Source organism: Crocodylus porosus, unplaced genomic scaffold (genome assembly GCF_001723895.1).
Source record: "Crocodylus porosus isolate Cpor-Errol unplaced genomic scaffold, CroPor_comp1, whole genome shotgun sequence".
In the NCBI taxonomy this organism is placed as follows: domain Eukaryota; kingdom Metazoa; phylum Chordata; order Crocodylia; family Crocodylidae; genus Crocodylus; species Crocodylus porosus.
Window position 1 is genome coordinate 7,608,757 of NW_017728926.1, and position 22,266 is coordinate 7,631,022.

Genomic DNA, 22,266 nt, shown 5'->3' on the forward strand with positions numbered 1-22,266 from the left:
GCCAGCGCTGCGTGCGTGGCTCCGGCCAGCTGCTGCCTGCAGGAGGATTTCAGAACTTTTTCCATTGGAGCCAAACATTTGCTCAGGAATCAGCTGGATGACACGGCCAAGACAAACCTTGGTTACTATGGCAGTGAGTGGGGCGCCAGGCAAGTCAGAGGCGGGAAGCTCTTTTTTTCTAGGGTTTCTTTGGACACTCACCAAGCTGCAAGGGATCGCAGCGCTGGGAGCACCTGGTGTCTCGCTTTGCATCTGGATTCTTCCCTGCAGCTTCTGCTTGGGATCCCCCCAGGAGGTGCAGCCCATGGCATGACACAGAAGTTCCCACACTAACACTGCTTGTTAAATTAGTGCAGCAGCTCTCTCCCACAGACATCTGTGATGGCCCGGGGTGCAAATCCATTGCAAACACACCACTGTCCTGCAATGACTTTGAAAAAAAAATTGGCAGGGCTCCTCCGATATCTGCTTTCTCCATTTATTATGAACAGCCTTCAAGGAACTCAGTGAGTATCCCTATTCGATGCCACATGTGTGCCCACGTACCACAGCATCCAGCCCCCGCTTTTCCACTTAAGAAAAACCCAGCTCCCAGGGTTTCTTCCTGCATGGCAGAGCCTCCTGGGGTAGAGCTAGAAGTCCAAGATGCCTGAGGTTGATTTTGGCAGTGGCTTGCTGTGCGATCTGGGGCAAGCCCCTCAACCAGCGAGCAGCCCAGGGCTGACACATTGACAGGTACTGCAAGGCCCCAGGAGAACAAGCTGGTGCTGGGTAAGTGCAAAGCGTGGCTGTTTTCTCAATTCATCCCTCTGTTGAACGTAGGAGGCTTTCAGTTCTCACGTCTGGATATTTGGTTTGGCCTGTGCGCCTGAACCATCAGACCGGCTATGTTGGGTCAGAAAAATCTTCCTGGCAACGCTGGCTGGAGTCACAGGGGTGCTGGAACATGTTACAGATGCGAGAAGCCACGTGGGGAGAAGGGGAGAGAGAACCAACCTGGGTGTGTTGATGGCCTGCACAGCCCTTGCCTCCCTGCTGTGAGCAGGCCTGTGGGGGATCCTGGGCTTCATCTGCAGGCTTTTCGGGGGTATTTCCTAAGCACTGTGTGGGATAAACGTAGCAGCCTCTACAGCAAGATTCATGCTTGGCAGAAATAAAACGGTCGAGAAGAGATGCAAAGGTCTGTGCCCCTTGCCCACTGGAAATTGGCTCTGTCGATTGAAGCGGCCAGGTTTCCCATTGCTCTTGCTTTCCCACCCGTCTGCTGGGGCTTGCTGCAGCAGTGCGATGGACAATGCCTAGCGTATGGCGAAGCTCCCGCACGCAGCTTGCAGCTGAAACTAGACATGCTCTGGCTTAAGTGGATTATTGTCAGCATCCTTCAGTGTTACATCAGGAAATGCTACAGCCAGTGCCAGCTCCTTCTGGACAGCTCCCAGACAAACCTGTCTGCAGCATGCAGGGAGCAGCGCGGCGCACCAGGCCCCACGCAGCACTCCCACCTCATCCCGGCCCTCAGTACAGGTCTCTTGCAACACTTCTGTGCAGCACCCAGCCACAAAGGGGGAGAAGATGAGGGATTTCTTCCTCCTCCTGCATCTCAGTCACCTCATGGAGGTCAGGGGACTGGGGAAGCCCAGCCCAGGTTCAGAGGCGCAGCTGAGGGGCTGTGGCATCAGCCCAGGAGCTCCAAAATATTTTGCTGTCCTGCCCCTTTTGGAGGCACTGGGGAGTCCAAAATAGGTGGAGGGGAGGGGGCGGCTGGGACAGAGCTGGGATAGAGCCTGAGCCTTTTGGCCTCATATAGGATCTCTGACTCCGCCAGGAAATGCTCCTGGGAGCCCAGACATTGCGCTGGGAAAGGAAGCTGCAAGCAGACCTCCTCCCCCACGCCCCCATTGGCAGCACACTCCAAGGATTGCATTTCCGGAGCTGGTAGGGGAGATGGGATTGAGGCAGGCTGCACCCAGGTTATCATGTTAGTCATCAAGAATCCAGGATCACTACCATCCCAAAATGAGCCTGGTAGGCATCAGTCCCAGGCACTGCTGCACAAGAGTCCTCATTGCCAAAAACACAACCCTCACTGTTCCTCCCTGTGATGCTCGCAGAAGTGAGATGGACGGCTGAGGATACCGCGGGTCCCTCCCCAAAGAGGAGGTGGGTGTGGTGGCGAGAAGACACAATCAGCTTGCCTCACCTTTGCAGCTTGCCTCAAATTTCTTCACATGGGAGTGAACAACAGTAGAACGTGCTTCAAGATCAGGCACCCTCACATGGATGAAGGATCAACATCAGACCCGCTCACAGCAGTGGAAAGAGTTCCCCCTGGCGCTTGGATCCAGAGCACTGAGCTGCCTTCGTGCTCTGCGGATGTACATGCAGCACCTTCCACCAGCACTAACTTTATACCAAGAGCCACAGTAGGGCTGTTGAGTGGGGGGGTGCCAAGCATTGCCCATTTGGAGATTAACCCAGGGAACACCTGTCTATAGTCCCAGCATCTTCCAAGGAGCAGGGGGCCAGGCTGGATAATGCAAGCCTTGTACTCCCCTGGAACTGAGCTGTGCAAGGCACTTGTACAGACATTTGTACATCAGCTGGAGTCCAGGAGAGGGCCGAGCCCAGTGGCTGCTCTTATTCAGCTGGTTCCATTCAGTGATTTTCCTCTGCAGGGAGCCAGGAAGCAGGGAGGAGAAAGGCAACATTTAACTGGGTGGGGAGGAGCTGCCCTGGCCACTCCATTACTGCCAGGGCGCTACATACAAGGGACTTGCAGGGCATGTGTGAAGACAGCCCAGAGAGCTCCGGGATGAAGTGCCTGAAGCTACACACACACACACGCACGCACACACACACACACACACACACACGAAGGAGCAGGTGAGAACGGTGCTCTCCCCGAGTTCACTTCACCCTGCTCCTTCCTTGACACAGAGGGACGCTCAAGGTGCTACTCCCAGCCGTGCAAGGATTGTCATCATCTGGACCACCAGGGACAACAGAGTCCAGCAGGGCCTTACTCCCCTGCTAGCTTTGCTTTGTTAGCTGCTTGTTCCAAGGACGCAAAGCAAATGTACCATGCCCAGATTTAAAACTGCTTGGTAGACTCAGTGGTCCAACTGCTAGCCCTTGGATAATGAAGTCTAGCTGTTGCTTTTTCTCAAGCTCCGCAGTGCCCAGATGTGGAAAGCAACAGACACGGCTAGAAACATCTTAGCTGGGGAATGCTACTTCCCCCAAGTGCCGAGAAGAAGAATGGAGGCTGTCAGCACGCCCAGCTGGTTGATTTAGACAAACTCAGGTACTGCAATGTCACACAGGAGCAAACACCCCAGCTCAGGGCCCCTTCCCCGCTAAGTGGCAGCTGCATCAGATGCAGAGTGTCTTTGCCCACTGCAGCACCACTTAGACTGCATATGGTGTGCAGTAAAGAGGTGCATTAATCTTAGCTCAGCTTCACCCATGCTTTAGCTAAGACAGGTTAAAACAGCAACAAGGACATGGTAACGTGGGCTTAACTCTCACTGGCATTTGAGTTTAAGCTTATGGGACAGCGTGTGGTGGAACAGGGACAGCTAGACGGAGCTAAAGCTCTCGTCTCCATGGCTGTTGGACCCCAGGCAGCTGCATCAGGAATGCATTTTGTTTGCAGGGTTGACCTCTTTAATGAGACAAGTCACTTCTCAGGCAACCCTGTCCCTGGTAAGGACAGGAACTTCCTCTTTGCCTGGGGTTCAGCTCGCTCCAAAATCCAGCTGTGTTATGATGGGGGAAGAGAGGGGGCAGGGTTAAACTCAGGGAAAGCTTGTTTCTCAGCTGCAGGCCACTGGAAGCAGCAATATATCCTGTAGTTATTACTGAGCCTCCCTACAGCAACAGGCATTTGGGGGTCACTACAAAGCCCTTTTCTGGCATGTAGAAGGCAAGAGTTCTTCATCAACCAGCAGCAAGGGGAGATGCTAGATGCTGGCAAAAACAAGGACCTAATCTCATAGTCCTATAGGGCCTTGTGCCTTTAGCAGAGGATTGTTCACGTTTTCACGTCCTGTGGGGTTTGTGCCCATGGCAGCTTTTTGGCATAGACTAGGGTAAAACACGGTTTGCATGTTCGTGCTGCACACTTTAAGGGACAGTGCTGTCCTCTGGTCCACTGTGTGGGCATCCCATGACACTGGCACCAAAGAAGCTGTAGCTATGCTGCAAAGTCTTAGCCTAGACAAGCCACCAGGCTCCAGTTTCCCAGGCATCAGTGTGGAAGCCAGTGGCATGAGACAACAGCCCCTGCCCACTCTAATGGTGTTTCCAGGACAGGACTCTCCTGACCGTGCTGTGGGTTTTTCCATCCCATACGCTCCTGAGAGGAGCTCAGAATTTCTCACAGCGGCGATGACAATGCAATGCTCGGTGTGGCTCACCTCTGCTGCCTCCGACTGTCCTTCAGAGCTGGAGACACCCAGCATCTCCTCTGAAGGCTATGAATATGCTTTTTTGTTCAGCCGCCTGCAAACCTCATTGTTCAGCTTGCTAGGGAAACAGTAAGACAATTCATTTTAATTCAAGGATTAGGAAGAGGATGGGGGAGGGATGGAGAAGAGAAGACCACACTCAGTGTCATGCTGCAAGTAGAGGTCAACCTTAGAGCTTCGGAGGGCAAAGAGAAGCCCGGGGACTTGGCTGTGCAAGGGGCTTGGTCTAATTCCAGCCATGAGCACCCAGCCGAGCTGGAGCAAGTCTCTAGCACAGACAGGGCGAGGTGTTTGCACTGAGTCAGGGACCTCGCGTTCCACTAAGGAAACAACAGGCTTGATTGCCTGCACGAGGGCAGCCGTGCTAACATGGGGCAAAGCTCTGGAGTCACAAGGCTTAAAATAGGCTGAGGGACCTAGAGGGAGATTTCTTTGCAGCTCATGTCCCTGAGTGGCCTGGAGCAAAGGCAGGTTCACAGAAAAGACTTTCTTCTCAAATCCAGCTGCACAAAAACAGCTAACAAAACCAGCTGCCAATTCAAATACCAGGCTCCCAACTGGAAGAGAATAGGACTTGCCAGGGAAAGAATGAGAGAGAACATATGCACAAAAGAAACCGCAGAGTGGCCCACTTTCCTAATAAAGACCTCCTGGAGGTTTGGCCAAAAAGAGGGAGCTGGGGAGAACAGAGCCATGGCAGGCCTTCTCAGAGGGCTCTTTTGTGGTCTAAAAATCAGCTCCTAACAAAAACTTCTACTAAACCAAGGAGAGAAACCCAACCCTGGAGAACAGCCTGCTGCATTTTGCAGTCAGCTGGGAGTTGTGCTGTGCACCACCGCAGATGCCCGGTGTGATCTTGGGCATGTCAGTGGCTGCACGCCGTAGCTCAGTATTGGTCCTCTCTTGCTTTACATTACATGGTTCAAAACATTGCGTCCGGGTTGTAACAAAAAAGATGTGGCGTGCAGGTAGCTGAGTGACAAAGCTCTGTGCATGCACACACACACATGCTGTTTAGGTGCCACTAGTTATACAGTTGCTGTAAGGGTGAAAGTTCATTGGATGACGTTTCTCCCCAAATCAACAGCTTAGAAAATACCACCAAATTGGAATCAGTCTGACCTCAAGATTTAACCTATTAGGTGTGCATTTCTTTCAATGATTAGTACAATATAAATGTTTTTTTAATTAAATTTGGTTCCCACACCAAAAACCCCCCCAAAAACCCCAAACTTGCCTTTCCCCCACTGTATTAGTTGAATTTTATTACTCTTTATTTCCTTTTACACTTGGTTTGGAATACCGGACACCTGCCTTTGGCATTGTGGATAGAAAGCTCAGAGTCTCTGGACATTTAACTGCAAAAAACCAGAAGAGTACATTGATAGCAGAGGAGTGTCACTTAGAGGTAAAAATACTTGTTGCAGCAATATATTGTCTCCACGAAAGGATGGCTGCTTCTTCTCTAAGGCACGCACTCCATCTCCAGAAAATGTTCAGTTCAGACTCTGCAGCCAACCCAAATCAACACGTGTCCAGCCCAGCAGGGAGGGGTGAGCGCACATCGTCTCATTGGCCCCCGTGACTGAGCGCCCCATGGGAGAGCACACAGCGAGCCCCAAACCCAACAGAGGCCTCCTAGTGTGAAGTGTGAGAGCACTGCTTTGCTACAGCCTGCCGTGAAGTGCAGAGGGCTTCTGTGCCATTTCTCTTGCCAGAGTTGTATCAGGCCGTGAACCTGCCCCAGCACAAGGAACCAGACAAGAGGCCGTCCCCTGAGGGGCTGTCCTTAGGAGGGCTGCCTGTGGAAACCTCTAGGTCTCCTCTCTGGTCTCCTGCCCCGTCCCATCCTCAGCTCCGTGCTGCTTGTCCGTCACTGCTGTCCCTTCCCAAACGGCAGCAGAGCTGTGGGAAGAAGGGCTCTTTCTACCTCCACTGGGCTCCACACCTCACCTCCTGAGCCAGGTGTGCGAGCAACTCGCTCTGGGTTCAGAGTGCGGGATGGGTCCTGCGCTTCCCAGCTGCACGCACAGGCGAGGGAAGGGGTGGCAGGCGGAGGCGCGGGTGTGTGTGTGGCCTCAGACGAAGATCTGGATCCGCTCCCGGATGGGCTGCCGGCAGATGGGGCAGACGCTGAGGGCTGCACTGCATTCGGGACAGGAGCCGTGGCCACACTGGAAAATCAGCTTGATCTGGTTGTCAATGCAGATAGGGCAGGTGATGCGCTCCTCCATCTGGCGGTAGCGGCTCTGCAGCTCTTCCATCAGCTTCTGCTGGTCCATGGACTCAGTGCTAGGGATGCACTCCACCTCTGTGCTGTCTGTGGGGAACAGGGCGCAAGTTAGTGGCCGGAGCATCCTGTATCTATCCTCCTTTCCACCTTGGACTCTGGGCCCTGCCCTTTGCAGCAGTAATGTGCTCAGTCTAGACAGCTTTCTGACAAGGCAGCAGGTCCCCACCACTGCCCGGAGCTCCACATCCTGTTTGCAGTGGCCTTTGCAATCTCTGCTCTAGCCTGCCAGGCCCTGGATGCCTACCTATGTTCTTCTCATTTGATCCCCTAGGAACCCAAATGATAGAACTGGGGAGGGTCCCTTAATCCTCTTTCTGTGTGATGTTCAGAGCAAACTTGCAGAGACACTTGCAGAGCTTAATTTAGACTAGAGGAAAAAACTCTGTGTCTCGGGCACATGCCAGCCTAGGTGTTACCACCTTCCACCTGGTGTCAGCTGGATACAGCATTGCTTTCCAGCTCCAGCACAACTGTGTTGCATTGCTCCTTGTCTCACTGCCAAGGGGGTGGCACGGCAGTGGTGAGGGAAGAGACCCCAGAGCGTTCAAGCTGGTAAGGGATTTTGGGAAGAGGTGCTCTGAGAAGACACCGCAGTTATGCCAATGATAGGGTCCTGCTGAGTTATCTAGGAGCTCTGCTATTCTGACAGGTCTCTGCTGCACTGACTGGAAACTTCGTGCAGAGATTCTGGTCTTGGGCAGGGTGAGACTCTGCTTTGATGTCTCTTGCTGCCCTGTCTTGCCCTCCTGAATTCTACATCATCCAGCAAAGCAGCAACGATAGGTTTCTCCTGCCTATTGGCAGGTGACCTCAGGACACTGCAGCACAACTGTTCCCAGCTGGGATTTCTGCCCTTGCCAGCTGCGCATACCCAACACCAGGTAACAGATCCTTGGCTGCACCTTCACCCAGGCAGCCAGTTGGCAGCGGTGCCCACTCATAAAACCACAGTCTGGTGTCAACTCAAAATGGCAAAAGATACTAAGCAGCAGCAGTAGAGCTTGCCATTCCTGTCCACAAACACACACACAGGAGTGTGTCCTTATGGTCCAGCCTGAGGTACACAGGGGCAACTACACCTGGTCATGGATGTTACACTGGACAGCACAGATAAATGCCAGGGCTAGCAGGACTCTGCTGCCACACGGCACAGAACCAACCTGCTGCCCCTGGTACAGGAGAATGTACCATCCCCTGGTCTGAGAATGGAAGATGCTCCCTGTCCAAAGTTGCAGGGATCTGGGCTCAGTGTGAGAGGATCCTTGTTAGGGCAACTGACCCTTACTGTCCCTAGGCAGCTGGCCAGGCCCAACCCTGCTTGCTTGGCGCCCGCAGGCTGACTGGGGTTTCAAATACCTTCGCAGATCAAGGGTGAAACAAGTCTCTTCCATACAGCAATGCTTTCCATTGTGCACATTTCCACTGTGAAACCACCTCTGGAGGAAGGGGCTGCACTGACAGTCTGGGAGCCAGACAACTACTACTGATGCACAGGCACAGCCCTGCCAATGGGGGGGCCCCTATCTTGGTTTGGGGCAGCTGCCTCAAGAGGTGAGAGACAACTCCACCCCTGGAACATCAGCTGAGTGTGAAGTTATGGTGACCAGCCCTGGCGATCGGGTAGAGGGTCCCTTCTTAAGCTCATTTCAAAGGGGCCAATTGGTCTGGAGACTGCCTGAGCACATGTGGGCAAGGGCCTCTTGCAGGGTCTTGCATGGCAAGACACAGGGAACGTACCTTGTTTGAGTTTTTTGGTTATTGTCACTTGACATTTGATGCACTTCTTCATCCTCCGGGAGCATTCTGCCAAGAGCAGGATGAGAAGAGAGGTTACAGCTAAACCCTGGGGACTTGAACAAGCCCCAAAGCCAGGAATGGTCTCATGGGCATCAGCATTTAAACCAATCTGGGAACTGCCTGAGACGATGTCTGCAAGGCACTGGGAATGTCAGCTTCTTCCTGAGCTACATCCTGGTCCTTTTTTTAATCTGCCCTGCCCCAACAGCATCAAACAGCTCTGACCCCTCCCTGGCCAGGTTCCCATGCTGGCCATGACACACTCCACCCCTGTGACTTGAACCTCAGGGCTGTGGTTGCTCAAAGGGAGTGGGATGGGATTCCAACCCAATTTCCCACAGCCAGATCAAGGGATGCAGGTGAGGAACACGCTAACAGACACAATTGAGCAGATCTCTGCTAATATCATTCAGACAGAAACAGAGGATGCAAGCCAGAGGAGGGAATAAACCCTCTAAGCTGTTTTGCTGGAGAAAGTCTCACTGGCTGAAAGGGAGGCAACCAGCCATCTATCTAAATTGTCCAGGGCAGCTGTAACCACTGGACAAGCTGCCTAGATCCCCAATCCATCAAGCCAATGGTAATCATGGACAACAAGCCTCACATGCCCTCAGGCACTGCATCTACAAGGACATTGCTGCAACTACACTGGGGTTGCTCTGGGTTGATGCCTGAGAGCCCTGACCCATGACACTGAGTCATGGGACTCGGAGCCCAGACAAGGGCATGTGGGAGGAGCGAACAGTGACTTACCTTCACAAACGATGCTATGCTGACAGGGGAAGAAGTGGATGAGCAGGGCCAGCTCCGAGCAGACCAGGCACTCGGTGGGGGCAGCCATGTTTGACACGCTGAGGTTGGTCATGGTGTTGGGGGTGGTGTGTACCCTGCGTAGACTGCAGGGCACTGTTGCAGTGTCCAGAGACGCTTGCTGTTCTCTGCAGTGGGGAATATGGAATCAGATATGTGGTGCTGTGGTGTCCCCACTGGCTGGAGCTGCCCGGGGGATGCAGGAGGCAGCTGGACAGCCTCTCCTCAGAGCCCTCACCCCACCCATCGCATCATGAGAGGTACAGGCAGGTGCTCTGTGCACACTGAGCAGCAGCTCCTGGGCTGCTGTGAACTGGTGGGGATCTGCTTATGGGGAAGGAGGTTCCCGTAGCTGGGGCACTGGCTCGGCCTATAGATGGAGAAGAAGAGAGGGACTGGGTGGCAACAGAGATGGCAGTGGTGCTTTTGGGTGATAACAGCTCTATTTGCTGCTGCAGGGATCACACTTTTTTTCCAGCTCAAAAATGGACACTGTCCAGCTACTGTTTGAGCTGAGACGCCTCTGTATTTGGGGTTCCTCTCCTCCTGCCCTTTGGTTGGGCTGGCTGTGTGAGAGTAGAGTGAAACCCAGAAGTGCCCTGCAAAAGTGATGCGTGGCTCAGAAACTCACTTCCACCCCCAGATATGAGAGATGGGGAATAGAGCAGAGGAACTACAAAAGGATGCGTGTCAGGTGGTATGGCAGAGAGGTGCAGAAAGAGGCTGGTCTTACATGCAGTACTGTCCCTGGTCAGAGAAATGAGAGGCTCTTGGCCACCTGAGCTACTGGTCTTGACTAGAACATGAGCCTGCAGACTCAGTGCCAACATCCAGCTTGCTAGAAACTAGAAGGGGTCAGACTACAGGCAGGAAGATGCCAAAGGCTGGTGACTGACAGCAAGTTCTGACCTCACGCTGATTTTGCTGGGCATTGAGCTCCTCCTGGAACTAAGTGACCACCCATCACTGAAATCAACTGCGGCAGGGGTGGGAGCTCATAGCCTGGCCAGAGGTAGGCCTCCTTGGGAGTGGTGTGGCTTGTGGTTATAGGCTCAGGGAAGAGAGATGGGTCCTGCTCTACAGTCTACCTGAACTTCTGGGCAAAGTTCTTGATGATCAGGATTATTCGGCCATCTGCGATGAGGTCCAGCGGAGACTTTCCCCTGTGGTTGGCGTAATTAATGTCCGCTCCTTCTTGTGCCAAGTAACAGGCAATTGCAGAGCCAACATTCAGCTCTGTGTTCCCAAGGAAGCCTGATGCCTTTAGCTGAGCAAGGGAGAGAAACAGTCTCTGTTAATCCTTGCAGGGGCCCTCATCGTAGGTAAAGTCCTGAACACCTGGCCTCAGTTTTCAGGCCTGCAAGATGCATGTACGGAGTTTGCAGTCTATTTGCTTTAGGGCAGCCCCCTCCTACCACAAGCAGCCTTTGGAGACCAAGATTTATAGCCCTTTTCCAAACCCGGGTCCCCAAGGCAAATTTCCCAGGTCCCAAACAAGCCACTGGGTTATTTTAGGATAATGCACTCTCTCTCCATCCCACTCTGAGCTGGAAATAAACGTTAGGAGACCATCTCCCCTCTCCTTGTTTGACTGTTCAGGGTCATTCCAGTGACATCAGGCAACACCCCCGTCCCTCACCATGGTGAAGAGTGACTGTCCCTCGTCCCCTTCCTGCTCCTCCAGCATGATGGACATGAGCTGCTGTCGCTCCAGGACAATGTGCATAGCCGTGTCCCCATCCTCATCCTCAGCATTGACATCGCTGCCTTCGCTGACCAGCAGCTGCACCATCTCCACGTTCCCCTGTGTGACGGCCAGGTGCAGCGGGGTCTGGTTCCGGTTGTTCCTGAGGTTTACATCACAGCGGCCCTTGAAGAAAGGAAACAGCCCAGCAGATGGGTCACTGCAAAGCAGCAGGGAAACTGCTGCATGTTTCAGGGAAGGGACCTGCCTCAACCCTCTCTCAGTGCAAGAGCAGCACAGGGGGTTGCACACTGCAGTCCCCAGAGGGATACAGTGTCCCCCAGAGGAGTTGCAAAGTGATCCGGCCATCAGAGCAGGAGTTGGGACAGTCAGGTGCTAAAGCACTGGCTGGACTGGACACAAACAAGTGCGAGGACTGTCCAAAGGAAATCACTTCCCTGGCTGGAAAGGATCTGGATGTGACAGCTAGTAAACTGCTCAACTCTCACATGTGGAAGGCTGGGATGAATCCAGACAGGCAGTCAAAGACTAGCTCCTTAGCATTACAAAGCAAGGCAGACCCCCGATTGCTTTCTGTGCTTCAGTTTCCCACAAGCCCTTGCAGAGAATAATAGGAAAAGCTCCCTGCTGCGACAGACAGGACACAGCAAACATGAGCCCCTTGGGAGAGGTTACCCTGCACTGGGCCCAGCGGGCTATTCTGCCCCTGCACTGAGACTGCAAAGGGTAGAATTGGAAATATAGTTGGCCTTTAAGGAGCAGGTGGTATAACAAGTGGATTGTACCAAAAACAATGAAATCATCCTGCTACAGTGCTCTCCCCAAGAAGACTGCTCTAGTAACAAACACTGTGGACTTGTTCTGAGGCATCAGTGCCCATCATCAGTCCAAGATGGTACCACCGTACCTAGGTATCCATCACTGTACAGATGGGGAAATCAAGGCACAAGAATAGGCTGGTGCCAGTTGCAACCCAATCCCTGGAGTCCCAGATCTAGCCACTACTTTCTGCAATGCTGTTTCCCAAAGGTGGGAACACAGGGCTGAGGCCTAGGCTGTGCTGAAGTCTGGCAAAACTTGGATTCATTTCCTGACTTGCAATTCCCTGCTCTCATGGTTAGAGAGCACTGCCCCCAAGGGGCCAGAAAAGCATCTCAACGGGGCGGCCTGAAAAAGAGAGCTCTGGGGAGCAAAATGATTTATGGTTCTTGTTACTGTAAAGCAGAGCAGGATAGAGGCCCTTAGAAATGTTTCACGAGAGAGAAGAGAGGGACACTGAGAGAGCTGCCCAGCATTTATAGCATTCATGAGGCAGAGCAAGGGTTGGACAATGGTGTTAGCTACATCCCCAGGGAATTTCCTGGGATGTCCTTTCCTCTGCTCCCAAACCCCTAGACACACAGACCCCAACCAACCCTAACTCTTTCTTGTTTCAGTTTATGATACTCCACTCCCTGCCACTGCCAGTCTAGGCAGTCCCAGCTTCTCTACTCTAAGCCCTACACAGCACAAATCTCCCTGCAGAACAATGTCAGAGAGGTGGCAATGACCTGACACATCCACCTGCTGCTTCTCAGGACAGTTCTTTACCTCTTTAATCAAGATTTCTGCCACTTCCTTGTGGTTGTTGAGGGCAGCGAGATGCAGGGCGGTGAAGCCATCTTCTTTCTTGGCATCGACCAACTGCCGGGCTCTTGCCAGGATCTTCTTTATGGCACTGGGGAGACAAGAAGTAGAACCAGAGGACAGAGCATTACTTACCAGGAAGGCGAGTGATGCAGAAGAGACCAACCTGCCTCCTCTGCTCATTGTTTATGAACACTCCTAAGATGATAAAGGAGTCTGTGGCTAAGGCTGATTGAGCTCCATCTTGCATAGTGAGTTAGGAGAGCCCAGCAAGGGCCCTTGATTTTTCTTTAATGGCTTGGGATAAGCTCACAATGTCTGTTTGTAGCTAAAGTGGCACTTCCCCTAACCTGCACAACACACCCAGGGCAAATTTAGTCCAGTCTTTCCCAGGGTTGTGCGAAACAGGTTCGATTCCCCAGCCAACCTGTTCATTTCTCCAGCCCCTGGCTCAATTTCCCAGCTCCCTGTTTGATTCCCCACCTCTCTGATCATTCCTTCAGCTTTTCCCAGGCAGTATGGCCCCTGGATCTGCATGCTGGGTTTCAGCAGGCTGCCGTTACAGGCTGGGGCTAGTGGTAGCACCACAGTCCTCCCGGCGCTTGGTGCTGGTTGCGCCAAGCAGCTGCCGCTGGCCCCAGCCTGCTGAAACCCTGCATGCAGATCTGGGGGCCGTGATCACAGAGCTGGGGAATCGAACCGGGAGCTAGATGTCCATAGCAGAGCAGTTCTTCCCCCTTTCTTTCCCCTCCCTCTCCTTGTTTCCCTGCAAGCCCGGCTCCAAAATGTTTCAAAGACTTCCATTTTGATTTGGATTCAGTGTCCAAAACAAAACAGTTGCTGAAATTTCACACAGCCCTAGTCTTTCCCCTTGTTATCCTAACCAAGACTGTGGAGGAGCAGTGAGAGCTCGCCACAGGATTTGAAGTTAGGGTCAGTATGGGCAGCTGGCAGATTGGGGTGGGGAGGGAGACTGAGGGCAAGGAAAGGAGTTTTAAGGTAATAAATCTCACCCACCTATAGGACAGAGGCACAGGAGGAGTATATACTGGGGAACCTCTCCCCACATTTTAGCCCAGTAAATACAGAAGCATAAGGAACATTTTCCTTTTGCAGGGGCAGCAAGCAGAAAAGCAGCTTGTCTTCTACCAAAGTAAAGAAGCCTCAGTGCACAGAGTCCTTTGGGAAGGGAGATTCAGCTCCTCAACATGATGACACTTAAAAGGAAAAGGACACCAAAGGCCACATTTTTTGCCGACACCAGTTCGACATAGCGCTCTCTGTTGGCTCTAAAACTGCAGCTGTTCACACTAGCAGTGATTTTGGCCCAATGCACTCATCTAGTTTGGGGTATTAAATTCTATGTGGAATTTTTTACCAGATAACTGAAATAGCAGAAGAACCAGCTGATGAGTTTCTCATAGTGACAGGTTGGTTCTTTTTATAAACCATGAGAAGCAAAAAATCAGAGCAAAGTAAACAGTTTCTATGTCTTACTTTCAAGGGGCTGCATGTTTACTTTTGTTCTAGCATCAGCAATTCAGTACATTTTCCCTCCAGCTTTTCTGAAAAGTGGATACTGAGGTCTCTTCAGGGCCATACAAACTTCATAACCATCATCTCAATGAACCCATCTTTGAGTGCCAGGCATTAGAAAATGTTCTCTTGGACTTCAGAGATGTCAACAGAATTATTTTTTGTCCTTATACTGACATTTATAAGAATCTCTCAGTCTTGGGAAAAGATGAGAGGAAAGAGTGCCATTGTCTTTGCTGGAAGGGCTTGGCTGGTACAACTCCAACTAGTGGGGATGCTATTTATACTAGTTCCCCAAGTGGAGTAAGGGACCAACAAAGGGATTTTTCTGACTGCATCTACCTTGGTGATTTTTGCTGTCTAAGAACCAGCCCTTTAACCAGAAAAACTTCCTGGTATACACTTGACCTCAGTGTCATCTGTCAACGTACATAGCTGATGCTGGGCCTGGAGTGGCACTTTCACGAGGCTCTGGCTGCCAGACAAACGTACAGAATACTAAATTGCTCCAAAGGTTTTTAATGTAGGCATCACACATGCAACCAGGAAGGCTTCCATGGGTGGTGGTGGGGAACGGGATCAGCCAGCCTGCATTTTCTGTCAAGGAACTCAGCTCTTTGAGAAAGGGATCTCCTTCCTGCACCCACAGGAGAGGAGACTCACTCTGGGGCAGGGCCAAATGGAAGGGGAAGGTCTTTTTGAGCAAGCTGAAGTCTGCTGGAGCAGGTCTGCTGCTCTGTACAGCTCCATGTCCTCAGCATTCAGGCATCCCCTCCAAAGGCTTTTCCTTCCCATTCCTTTACCCTGGGAGAACAGTGGCCTCCCAGCACATGGAATTTGCCGCTGTGATCACAGCGGTGGTGCTGCACTGATCCCCAGCAAAGCAGGGAATTTGCCTGAAGCCTTGTAACAGATGGTGACTTCCCCTATCACTGCTGATCTGCAAATGGCTCCCAGGCATCTGCCCCACCGTACATGGGGAGAGCACCCTGGCTGTCCCAGGCCACCCCATCCCTTCCCCACTCCTGTCCCAGGGACATCAGTTGCAGCCTGGACAAAGCAGGACGCAGGAAGCTTCCTGTCACTCACAGCTTGTTTCCTTTCAGAGCAGCGTGGTGCAGTGGGTTAAAGCCCTGGCGATTCTGGACAGTGAAATCAATGTTCGGTACTTCTGTGAGGATCTCAATCACGCCTTTGAAGTCTGTGGTGATGGCATAATGCAGGGGAGTGTCACCATATGAGTCCTGCCAGAAGAAGCCACAGCACAGCTCTGGTTACGTCACAAAGCCTCTGGTCAAATACACCACTCCCAAGGACCCAGCAGAGGCAAGGGGCAGAGACAGACACAACCCCTGGATCGCTCTCAGAGGATGCCAGTGTAACTGTTTTGTCTGCACATTTCTCTGTGTAGCAGAATGGCTGCAGCCTGGAATACCGGGAAGGCGCAGGAGCAGAATGCTCCCCGCCAAAATCCAGGATGCATTTTGCTTGTGCCATGTTCAACACAAAGGTACACCATTAAATGCTGGGCATCTAATATCATATTCAACATAAGTCGAAAAAAAGCCTGCAGCCACAAGAGGCATAAAAGTGAAATGGCCTACCGGGAGGTTAACGTCACAGCCATGCTCACAAAGGGCCCGTACCACCTCCATGAATCCTTTGTTGACTGCAACGTACAGGGCTGTGCACTTCGCATTATTCAGGAGGTCAGCGTTGGCTCCTTTGCTCATGAGCAAGCGGACGACCTCTGCTTGGTTCCTGAATTCAGAAGGAGAGAGAAACAGGATGCCAAGATCATGGGATGTCATTTCTCCTTCTCCAAGGCAACATTCTGTCTTGGTTCTTGCACTTGTTTTCTACCCCACCTCCAATTAAAAAGCTTGCCTAGTAGGAGCCCAGACTGTTATCCTGGTGAAGAGCCAGGGTAGTCGTGGTCCTACTGGCCTTGATGGAGCTGGTCTGGATTGCCAGCAGAGTAGCAGAGGGCAGATTTCAGCCTTGTTTTTTCCTGTGGACTGCAAATACATTTTTATAATAGGAACCCAAGAAAGCTCCATCATCTGCTTCCTTTCACATTCCCAAATCCTCATTTAGTCCCAAGGAGACTGTACCATGGAGAACTGACTTTCCCCTGAGGATCAGTGCTTCACAAAACCACCCTGTGGCCCCTGGTATTGTAGGGCCAAATTCTGAGCTGCCATAGCTCTGTGCAGCAGTATAGACTGGGGCTGACTCCCACCTCTCTGGGCTGGTGGTTCGGCTCCAGCTCTGTCCACATTTACAGCTGAGCCTCTGGCCCTCAGCAGAGAGAATCAGTGAGGTCATGACCTGGTTCCTACCCAAAAGCTGCATAATGCAGTGCTGCATCCCCCTCTTCATCTCTCAGGTCAATGCTGGCATGAGCTTGGAGTAAGATCTTCACAGCCTCCACCCGGCCCAGGTGGGCTGCCACCTGGAGCGCAGTTCTGCCCTGGTTCTTAATGTCGACCTATGAGAGCAGAAAGAACAAGGCACAGAGTTGTTCCAGGAGACTGTGCTCCAGAAACCCCAGCTCCCAGACCCCGGGGCAGCACTGCTCTCTGTGTAACCAGATGGCAGAGTGAGTCCATGGCTAGCTGCAGTACAGTGGTGCCCAGAAGCACTAAGAGGTCCCACTGCACTGGGTGCTGTACAAATGCAAAAGAAAAAGCAATTCCTGTTCAGAGTATCCCTGGGCTGTAGGAGGACAGTACTTTGTATTGACTACAGAGCAGGGCTAGCATATACCTGGAAAGCCAGGAACACCTGGGCTCTAATCCCTCCTCTCATAACAACTCTCTCTGGGACCATGCTGACTATGTCTCCCTCTCTCATAGAGGAGGGGAAGATGAAATAATGCATAGGTCTCTGGTGACAAAGTACATGCGAAGTATTTTAAGTCACTCTGGTCTCCATACTGGGTACAGTGTGTGGATGGTGAATCACAGGACTAAGCTGCTGCTACAAGATTTTTAAGGATTAAAAGAGCTGGCGAACAATAGGGCGCTGTATGCGAGGCCAAGACAGGAGGGCAAGGAAGGTAATGAAATCAATGACTGGCCCAGGGGGAGTGACTGGGGAGCTGGCAAAGCCTCAGTGCCCTGGCAAGTACAGAAAAGGGAGTTTTTCTGCAGTTGATCCTATGCATTGGTCACAGGAGCAGGTCAGGCAGGGTTTCTTCTTGGGCAGTGCTGCTAAGAAAGTAGGCCAGGTGAGGAAGGATTGAAACTAACACTCCCTGTCTTTGCTTAGCCAGCTTACAATTCCATTTGTCTCTTGCCAGTTGGAACAAACTGGCCGAAGAGAAATCCAGATCTAAGGTCTTGGGATAAAGTGAAACTATTCCTGACCCCTGATGCTCACCCACTGCAGACACATTAGTCCCAGTCACAGGTGGCTGGATACTTCTTATACTCCATTACAAGTCCACTCACCATCTCTACTGGCCTGGTCAGCTTTGTGGATAGATAACAAGCCAAAATAATGGTCTGGCAAACCATTAAATCAGACCGTGGCTCTCAACATTGCTGATGTCTCCATAGAACAGATTCCAGCACCGATACTGGTCCATCAATCTGCCCTCCCTGGTGACACGTGGTTATAGCAGGGGTGGGCAAAATGCAGCCCGGGGGCCGGATGTGGCCCACCGGGCTAGCCTATCTGACCTGCGGGGCCCTTAAAAAATTTAGAAAATTAATATTCATCTGCCCCTGGCTGCCTATCATGCGGCCCTTGATGGCTTGCCAAAACTCAGTAAGCGGCCCTCTGCCCAAAATAACTGTCTGCCCCTGGGTTATTGCTTCACCATAATTTATGCTCCCCTCCAAGGACACTGTGCTGAAGCATCCTGCTCTCTCCTTTCTCACCTGCAGACTCTACCCCTTGCTAAACCAGCTGGGTCCTCTTTGAGTGCAGGAGGGATCAGAGCAGAGGAGAGCTCAGCAGCCTGGCTCCTGGCTGTAGAAGCACTGCCCAAGTCATTCAGAAACACCCCTGTAGCTATACTTGCACACCAGCCACAACCTCATACAGATTATGCATGTATTGCAGGAGGCCTCAGCACATACGCATAGAAAGAGCATCTTGTGTAGCCTCTGTCATCAGCAGATATTCGCACAGGCAGAAAGGTGTGGTGATCCTGAGATAAAGGACCTGAGGCTCAGAGATGCAATGTGATGTGCCCAAGGTCACATAGCAAGTCAGTAACAAAGGCATGAACAGAACCCCAGGATCCAGACTACGAGATCTAGGCCCTGGCTACAGGGCACATTGCTACAGTAGAAAAGTTCTGCATTCATGTGTATGATGCTGGGATTGGCACTTGAACAGATGTCTCCTTCTGTCACAGTCAGACAGGATTCAGGGGCTCACCAGAGGTTACAGTTCCAGCCAGCTGACAACACACAGCTCTCAGACCCCCCAACTCTCCACCCCCTGCTCTAGCCACTGGACAATGCTTCCAGCTGAGCACCTGAGCAGACCCAGGGGAGTTCTGCCCACTGGGGAACCAGAGCCTCTCAACTCAGGGGCAGGCGCTGCAGCTGCCAGCTCTGGGCCCCAGGGAAGCCCTGGGACTCGGCTGTCCTGCCACGCACGGTGCTTGTGTTGAGTACGAACACGCCTAGCTCTGCTTTGGAGTCAGCCCTTCTGTGAAGAGAATAACTCCTGGGAGCAGCCAGCTTCAGAAACTGGCTGTGAGTACTTAACTCCAGCACGGATTTAGAGTCATTAATTTAGGCTACGAAATATGCAAATGTAATCTTCAGTTCAAGCAAAAATCACTTGCCAGCTGTTTGTAGCTTACATAAGGGTTTAGCTGCACACCCCTCTGTCCCCTGCCCCCGCCCTTTTGCAGAGGCTTTACAGCCAGGCAATAAATGCCCCCTGGACCTTGCAGGGGTCCTCTCAGCCTTGCCTTGTCAGGGTACTTCTGCACCAGGTCCCGGACCTTTGCAGCATTGCCATGTGCTGCCTCGAGGACCAAGCGCCCTGGGTGATCTGACTCTGCCTTCTGGGAGAGCAGCTTCTCCAGGATGCTGATCAGAGTGCCTGGGTAAGAATGAGAAACAGCCCCAGGTTATGCAGTGGGAACTGGCATGGAGAGCGCAGCCTGCATTATCAGTGCAGACCTTTGCTTCCCCCAATGGACAGGCTTGCATAAAGAGTGTTACAGACTTGCTATGGCCCCTGGCTACAGGCCACTGTGCCTTAGCCAGAGCCAGAGAGGCTTGTGTATTTAGCTCCAGAGATCCTAAGAACAGCCCTAGGGGTTAATTACATACATGCAACCAGTATTCTGAACATGGATTCCTGGTTCTAGGGAAAGGTGGAGTTGTAAGAAAATAAAAAAACTCATATTCTGAAGGTGAGAGGAAAATCATGACCACAGCACCTCAGACGTGGTCTCCATTCGTGGTGCCTGAAGGGAGCTCCAGGGGTTTGTTTCCATCAGACAGGGCAGAGCTAAGGAGCTTGGATCCAGACCTGAACCTCGCTCAAACTCAGACAAGATTCAGCACCAGGTTCCTGAATGGATCCAAATATTTCTCACAAAACTGGATGAACGCACCAGATCAGGGATGTCAAAGATACGGCCCACGGGCTGCATCTGGCCTAAAGAGCCACATCATTTGGCCTCCTCTTTTGGCCTTGGATCTCAAGTTGACCCAGATGCCATGTGCAGTGGGCACTGAAGTAGCCCTGCACTTCGGCCTGGGCCATGTGCAGCACCCAGATGGGGCCAGTCCAGGCTGAGTCCCCCAGCCGCTCCCTGGGGCAGGCTGTGCCCTCACTGTGGGTCTGGAAGTAGGCACCATGTGTGGCACAGTCCTGAACCAGCCAAGAGAGGTAGCACGGGCCCCATGTATGCTAAATGGAGCACTGCTCTGGTTGGCTTTGGACTGTGTGGCATTCGGTGCCCACTCCAGCTGGTGTGGCACTTGAGTTCATATCCTGGATTGGCTGAAGCAGGCAGGCACTGCAGGGACTGGATCCAGCATATGGGAGCAGGGCATTTCCATGGGCCTGATCTCACCTGTAGGGCTAGCCCTATGCTGCTCATCTGGCTCGCAGTGCCAGATGAATTTGATAGCTTTGCTCAAGGTAGAACATGTGTATCTATGTATGCATCTACCCCCTATGCCATCCCGCCCTCCTGCCTGCTCAAAAAAAATCACAGAGAGGTCACAAAACGTCTATGAATAGACAGAGAAAACAGAACAAGAATGCAGCCCACACAAACAGGATGCAGCATGGCTTAGGCAAAATAATGCTGTCCATAGAGAGCCTGGCAAGGGGCTGAAATCACTTTACAAACATTAACAAGTTAAATCTTCATGAATTAACTCTTACCTCCAATAAAGTAGAGCAGCATTATTATGCCCACCTTAAGGACCAGGAAACTGGGGCATGGCAGGGATATGCTATTTGCCTATGATCAAAACAGTGATCCAGTGACAACCTGGAGCAGAACAAAGAGGCCCTACATGCTGCTGTGCCGTAACTTCCCAGCTCCCCTGACTGTGCTTTAGTGGAAAGGAAGATGCAAGTATTTAGGTTCCCACCTGACCTGCAGAGAAGGGCAGCCACTGTGCTACAGATCCCCAGCAGGTGTTTCTCAAGCCTAGATGGAGGGGGGCCAGGCCTCTGTGTGCCCACTCACTTTTTGACTCCTTGGCGTTTTCCGTTGTCATGAGGTTGGCATCCTCGTCTCGTTGGTAGGCTGTGAGGCAAGCTGGGTTGAAGGTCCAGGACTGCTCTCCGACAGACACCCGCAGGTTTCCATCCCCAAAGACCTTGATCACCTTGCCAATGTGCCCTAGTGTCTGCAATGAGAAGAAGAGAGAGGCTTTAAAGACCCTGGAGTGGATGCGTTTCCTGCATCTCTCAGCCAAGGCCCCATTTCTAAGGGCGTGTTCCCAATGGCCTTCCCAGCACATGAAGAGGCGCTGATCAATGACACACTACTGCTGGCAGCTCCCCTTTCGTGGACAGATAAGTGCTCGCATCGGCTTCTTGTTTATTGGCTGTACAGCTGCCTTTCCACGCTGCAGGGGAAGAGGGTCCCCAAAGACGCAATGCAATACGTCTGGGGAGGAAGCCAGTGAAACAGCAAAGCATGGTGTACCAAACCCTACCAGACTGGGGCTCTTCACTGTGCTGATGGAGCACTCTAGACTCTGCTCTTTAGCCACAATTGGTTTGATCAGATCATTTGCTATTTGTGCTTTCCCCCCTCAGCCCTGGGAATTAAGGAGGAAATAAGAGAAGGCACTAAGATTGCTTGTGCCTGGTTAATGGATTTGCATCATAAGTTCCCTGGTGACCACCTCCATGGGCAAGCTTTCCCTCCTCCCTTTTGCCCATAGTTTGAATGTTGCTGTAAGGCCATGTTGCCAATGACCAGTTATATTAAGTAACATTTCTTTTGCAAGGCATTTGCATGCCCATATGTCTCCAGGCACCGACCACTAAGAGGTGGTGAAGAGCAGGGCAGCTGGCCAGCCCAGCTGCTACTGCTAATCTGTTTTTGAAAAGTTAGCAAGTTACTGGACTGTCTCGGAGCTGGCGCGCACTCACAGGTGCCATCTCATCTGTCCACTCCCCATGACCAGCTTGCAATCGCTTCACTGTTTCCATATCATCTATCACTCGGACAACATCATCCACCCAAAAGGTGTTGAGCTAAAAGAAAAAGAAAATCATAAACTTGGGGGGATGAAACCAGAAGACCAGCAACAAGGCATTCAAAAGAGCGCCCCCCCCACTTCCAGCAAAGTCCTCAGAGCTCTACGCTTGGCAGAAACTTCACCACTTTGCTCCTTAAAATAGGCCAAGTGCAGATTGTGCAGAGCAGAGAGCTTGGAGTGGCACCATTTTCTCTGGCTGCTGCTCACCAGTGATTGTGTTTGCACAGAGGTCAGCCCGGATCAGGCTGACCTCGGTTTGTGATCCTGTGCACACAGAATATCTCTGCTGTCCCGATACCAGCATTAACTCTGTTCATTACT

The 22,266-nt window shown here is 52.0% G+C and overlaps 1 protein-coding gene across 2 annotated transcripts in view; it reads right to left on the reverse strand.

The window, feature by feature from the left end:
- Window positions 1-5,702: 5,702 nt before the first annotated feature.
- MIB2 (mindbomb E3 ubiquitin protein ligase 2) overlaps window positions 5,703-22,266 on the reverse strand; it is an 82,527-nt gene continuing 65,963 nt past the window's right edge. Inside the window, exons 8-19 of one of the 2 annotated variants that reach the window (XM_019541313.1) lie at window positions 21,836-21,940; window positions 20,919-21,081; window positions 19,173-19,306; window positions 16,579-16,727; window positions 15,841-15,997; window positions 15,326-15,480; window positions 12,665-12,791; window positions 11,009-11,239; window positions 10,458-10,636; window positions 9,313-9,497; window positions 8,500-8,565; window positions 5,703-6,789 (exon numbers count right to left, since the gene is read on the reverse strand). In XM_019541313.1, coding sequence (XP_019396858.1) covers window positions 6,548-6,789; window positions 8,500-8,565; window positions 9,313-9,497; window positions 10,458-10,636; window positions 11,009-11,239; window positions 12,665-12,791; window positions 15,326-15,480; window positions 15,841-15,997; window positions 16,579-16,727; window positions 19,173-19,306; window positions 20,919-21,081; window positions 21,836-21,940 — 1,893 coding nt within the window. In that variant the 3' untranslated portion in view covers window positions 5,703-6,547. The remainder of the gene's footprint in view (window positions 6,790-8,499; window positions 8,566-9,312; window positions 9,498-10,457; window positions 10,637-11,008; window positions 11,240-12,664; window positions 12,792-15,325; window positions 15,481-15,840; window positions 15,998-16,578; window positions 16,728-19,172; window positions 19,307-20,918; window positions 21,082-21,835; window positions 21,941-22,266) is intronic. The other variant, XM_019541315.1, reaches the window with a different exon arrangement.